General features: G+C 45.7%; 1 protein-coding gene across 1 annotated transcript; it reads left to right on the top strand.

Moving 5' to 3' along the window:
• The first annotated feature begins 704 nt into the window (after window positions 1–704).
• On the top strand, window positions 705–5,001 carry LOC122550558 (transcription factor SOX-21-like). Its single transcript, XM_087987998.1, has one exon. The coding sequence runs from the start codon at window positions 2,418–2,420 to the stop codon at window positions 3,120–3,122; it is 705 nt and encodes a 234-aa protein (XP_087844124.1). The 5' UTR covers window positions 705–2,417; the 3' UTR covers window positions 3,123–5,001.
• Window positions 5,002–5,249: the final 248 nt, after the last annotated feature.

Genomic DNA, 5,249 nt, shown 5'->3' with positions numbered 1-5,249 from the left:
GAAACAGTGTGACTTAGCACTTTGTTGACTTTAGTATGGAGTTGTTCTAGGCTCAAACTAATGACTGGGTTTGTCAGATAATAAGCATTCTGCCAATTTCCTATACAAATAGAAATAAGGAATAAGAGAAAAAGAAAGTAAGAATAAATAGTCGGCGCAAAAATAGGTCAACATAACAAACCGCCGACATATCGTTCAAGCTTGCTGCTCGGTTAAGAAGTTGAGCAACTGACAGGAGTGCCTGAGAAATACCTGTTGGGTATTTCGATGATTGATGCACCGTTTACACTCTGAGGGTTTAAGTAATAGAATTTGCTTAGAAATTTTAAAGTTCACATTTTCTGACAACAGTACAGAGAGAAATGCCAGCGCGAGTAGCTGAATGGCTTTTCTGCTTTCCCCTACGCTTTGTGACCGAATTACATCCGTTTTATTTCAGTATTTTAACACAGATAAGCAGCCCACCTATATCATAAGCATTTGTCAAAGGAGGCAGTGGAACTTTGCGTACTTGTTCGAACGATTCAAGCACATCTTGAGTGTTGCTGACGCTTTGTGTGTTTACTGTAATGCTTAAAGTCATCAAACAAAACAAAACAAACAGCTCATGCTCGGACATGTTTCAACATTTCAACTTCAGCATAATTCAACTCTCATTTTCGGTTGTCATTCAATAGGATCGACCGTAGTTGTTTTTAAAATCTCCATGATATACAAATCTACACTTTTAATCTCAAATTCTGCGCAGGCCTGGCTGTCCTGCGTGACTTTAAATTGTGAGTCCTCATATTTCAGGGTGTGAGCCAGACATCGGGCGGAGACAGCCGTGAACCCGGCCGGTCTAATCTCCCGTGTAAACAGGGACAGAAACAATCTCTGTGTCAGGGACTGAGTTTTACAATTTGCTCACGTCCGACCTGGACGGGGAGAGGAGTACGTCACCACGCCCTACAATTTTTCGTAACAGTGAAAGTGAACTCGTTTTTTTCTCCGCGTGGTGTAACAATTCTCTTTAAAGTTCTCCAGATCCCTACAGGATAGCAGTGTTCGCGGTGTGTGCCGCAATATCGTTAGCTCCCGCTAGCGCTGCTCGATATCTCATACTTCGTTGCCGAACAGTCAACTTTCTTCCGTTTTTTTTCAAAGAACATACTTCAGCTGTGAGAATAGCGGTACATTTCACACCTCATTCGTGAAAGTTTAACAAACACAAATTCAAACATAGTTGAGAATAAAGCGTTGAAACACTTAACGGTGCCGATTATGCGTGTTATTTAAAGGACGGGGATTGACAATTATTGGTAGGGAACCGTTTGCGAACTTTTAAAAAAAGCGAATGCATTGAAGCAGCAGAAGGATGTTTTGAGGTTCGATCGGATGTACCCGGTTCCTACATGGCAATCCCAGAGCATGTGCACTTGGCGATTAGACAGAAATACTTTCCCCCTTGTAAACTACTTCCGCATTCATCAAGAGTTGGTCACTTTCAACAAGCAACTGTGGTGCTATTTTGATCAATTCCCAGGCTCGTGAGAGCAGCTCCCAAAATCTATCAATCACGATCTCGCCATATTTTATTTTAGAGACGGTCGCAAGAATATTTAGTATCCGTCCGACTTTTCAAAAGAAAAACAAAGAAATGCCCTGTAATGGTTACCAGTGAATCTCTGCATGACCGGGGTTGGTTTGTTAAATAATCGCTTCCGATAAGACTTATCGGTTGCAATCAGGTCCTCGATTAATCTCGTTTAAACAACACGCCAACTCACAATGCAGCAATAAAACAGGAGCCAAATAGTCAGCGAGATAGTGTCAGAGCAACCTCGAAACTAAAGGAAATCTGACCATTCCAAATGATTGTGCATTAGAGAGAAGTTAGCCGATCTGCTTGACCTGTGGCGATTGGATAAACATTTCAGGAACAACGCCTTGACTGGATGTGTGAGGTTGCGTGCGAAAGACTGCGCATGTCTCGAAGTCTTTACCTGCTTTCGGACTGAGCTTCACATGGTCTCAAGTGATCGCCAGCCTTCCCTCACTGCGAAGTAACCAGAGCGTGTGCCTGAGGAGAGGGCGGCCTGCCTTCCCGAGGAGCAGCGGGAACACAGACATACAGAGAAGGCACTGCCAGCTAGTGCCACAGACCTTGGGGCACCTGCCTCCGGGGCTGCGCGTCTATGACTGCTGCAGGGAACTCTCACTTTTGGAGAACGCAATTTGTCATGACTGCGATCTGGTACACTAAGTGAGTTCAAAGAAAGAAGCAAAGTTGCAGCGGAAGTTTTGGTGACTGCAGACAACAGTGTGTTGCTGTTTTTGGAGCTAAAGGTTGAGGCTGTTACTGCGACTGTTAGTGATTCCTCTCTCTCCTATTTCACCACCTCGGAACCCCAGCCCTCCTGGGGTGGCTTGTCGCGATGTCTAAACCCGCGGATCACGTTAAGCGGCCCATGAACGCTTTCATGGTGTGGTCCCGGGCACAGAGGAGGAAGATGGCCCAGGAAAACCCCAAGATGCATAACTCGGAGATAAGCAAGCGGCTGGGAGCTGAGTGGAAGCTGTTAAGCGAGTCCGAGAAGCGACCTTTCATTGACGAGGCCAAGCGGCTGCGGGCGCTGCACATGAAGGAGCACCCGGATTATAAATACCGACCCCGCCGCAAACCCAAGACCCTGCTCAAGAAGGACAAGTTCGCCTTCCCCCTGCCTTACCTAGCCGATCAGGACGGCCTAAAGGCGGCGGCAGCGGGGCTGCCGGATTCCCTGCTGGGCTCGGCCGACAAAGCCCGGCTGCTGTTCCCACACCCCGCCAGCCCGTACCCGCTTTTCGATGCCAGCCCGTTGGGCTCCAAGCTCAGCGAGCTGTCCTCAGGCTCTCTGCCGTACGGATCGCCGCTGGCTTACCAAAGCGGGGCGGCTGCGGCTGCGGCTGCGGCGGCCGCCTTCAGCGGAGCTCACACTCACAGCCACCCGTCTCCCGGGAACCCCGGCTACATTCTGCCGTGTAACTGCAGCACCTGGCCGCCCTCAACCCTGCAGCCGCCCCTGGCTTACATCCTCCTGCCCGGCATGGGCAAACCCACGATAGAACCGTATCCTGCCGCTTATGCAGCTGCCTTATGACGACAGTCTCAACAAACGACAAAGTTTTCTTTAATTCAAAAACAGGATCGCACTCGTTGCTTACTCAACCCAGAACATCCCCTACCACCCCCAATTCCCCCCGCCGCCAACCTCCCCCACCCCCCCCACCCCCACCACCACCACCCGCCAAAAATAAAGGCTTCAGAGACATGGAGCTGGAATTCGTGACTCAGTCAGGCGCTACCTGCTTACCGAGCATCTTAGAAACAACTTGTCTCAAACTGTTTTTTTTGCGGGGAAGGCGGTGTTTTGGGGAGTGGACGGGGATTGACTGTAATTATTTGTAAAGGAAAGCAACCTGCCAATTCTAATGGATTGTTCAAACTTACCTTGTGTGTCTGTGTATTTATAAATACATTTCCTACCACGCACTTGGATATGCCAGACAACTTTCCTTTTGCTGCAGTCACCTTACCGATGGGACCATAGTTCAAAAGAGATATTGGTGTAAATGTTTGTGTACAAGGAGCCACTGCAATCCCGAATATTGCACATGGAGATTGCGAAATAAACTACCCCGTTGTGTGGTTCAAATATTCAACTGTGAGAGAACCTGCATTCCAGACTTTCAAATTGTAAATCTGTATAAAACAAAAATCACTTATTGTTCATGTCAATAGTTGCCAGTATCCGCGCAACGCCCCGAGGAAGACAGTACATTTGTAAATGTAGCTTCTATTTGTTACTGGGCGTCTCCGCCAGCTAACGACGCCAAGAAAGTGATGCTGGAGACCTGTAACTGTCCCCATCCCAAACAAACCCAGACTGCGGGAAAGTAAAGCGGAAACCAAGCGGGTGTAAATGTGTACATTTTGATGTTTGTTATTGCATGATTGGTTCACATTTTGTCTATTTTCCCCCTTACCAAGACGGCCTAGCTCTCTGCTTGACTTCTTGGATTTAATGTAAACATACCCGAGGAAGTGACCTGTCTCCAAACGCAAAAAAAAAACAAGCAAAATAAAGGGAACAGAGCGAGGTGTTTCCACTGGGTGAAGCGGTCACTATTTTGACTGACTTTATTTATTGCTTAGCTAGAGTAATTTTTTTGGTTCCCCCACCGCCCCTTTCCCCCCCTGCGACACTGGGACTATTGTCAGTCTTTTCGAGTAACATTTGCACATGAAACAGGTTATTTCCGACCTCAGCGTTCAGTCTAAAGGATCAAACACAAAATAAAATACAAATTAATAGAATACCAGCTCTAATAGGTCACATTTTTTCACCAACTAACTGTATAGAGCACACTAGAATAGCCTCTGACACAGTCATCCAGTGCTAGCCTTGTCATTGTTATTAGTATTAGTATTACTGACGGGATAAAATCAACTTCCGAATCCACCGAGTTGCTGAAACCGTCAAATTATTTTCTCCCACTGGCAGGAGCACACAAACGGTGACGATTGCTAACTTGAAGAAATATCTCTGACAAAGAACTGTATTCACAAAATGTGACCTTCAGCGGTACATAATAGGCAGACGCCGGCAACCTTTCCTTTTGAAACATGAAAGTGTTAAAGTTGATATCAGCAGAGTCCAACAGTTTTGATGGAGTTTGCTGCGAGTTTTCGGAGCAGCGATTGTATCATTGCCATAAATCGACTTTCTTGCGTGTTAGTATAATTCAAGTATTGCGTGGGCCCAGCATGTTATGACGTTTTTCAAATGTTAGCATTTCTCTAACATAAAACAATAAAGTGCGCGTTTTGCGAATCTTTATGAAATTTTAAACAGTGCCGGTATTTTTTGTTTTAATTTAATAGTATACTCTGAAGATTCTTGTATTTTTCGGGTCTGATTGCTACTCTGTTCAGTTGTTGAACACAGCGTTTTAATAAAGAAGGATAAAGAAAAAAAAATCGAATCCTTGTCTGGGTAACGCGATTTGTGTCTGGATTGGCCTCTTGTCGTGTCCAGGTGAAGTGTAAAGTATCCTCTAAAGGATACCTTTGTTCCTTCTTTGAATGGAATGGCTCGGCAAATCTAAATCAAGCCATTGTTACTCCGAACAGAAACCTGATTTATCACATTTTTATACTGAATAGGAGAGAAGATAAAACCATTTCGTTGTCTTTTAAAAACATTCACGGTTCGTAAAGCGTAGTC

The sequence above is a fragment of the Chiloscyllium plagiosum genome, unplaced genomic scaffold, assembly GCF_037043375.1.
Source record: "Chiloscyllium plagiosum isolate Xiang-an unplaced genomic scaffold, Cpla_swu_hap1 HiC_scaffold_6, whole genome shotgun sequence".
Taxonomy (NCBI): domain Eukaryota; kingdom Metazoa; phylum Chordata; class Chondrichthyes; order Orectolobiformes; family Hemiscylliidae; genus Chiloscyllium; species Chiloscyllium plagiosum.
The sequence above is the reverse complement of the archived record's forward strand: the minus strand, read 5'-3'. Positions and strand labels throughout refer to the sequence as shown.

What these genes read in the sequence shown, in the direction of transcription:
- LOC122550558 (XM_087987998.1), top strand. Translation starts at nt 2,418, where the DNA reads ATGTCTAAACCCGCGGATCACGTTAAGCGGCCCATGAACGCTTTCATG.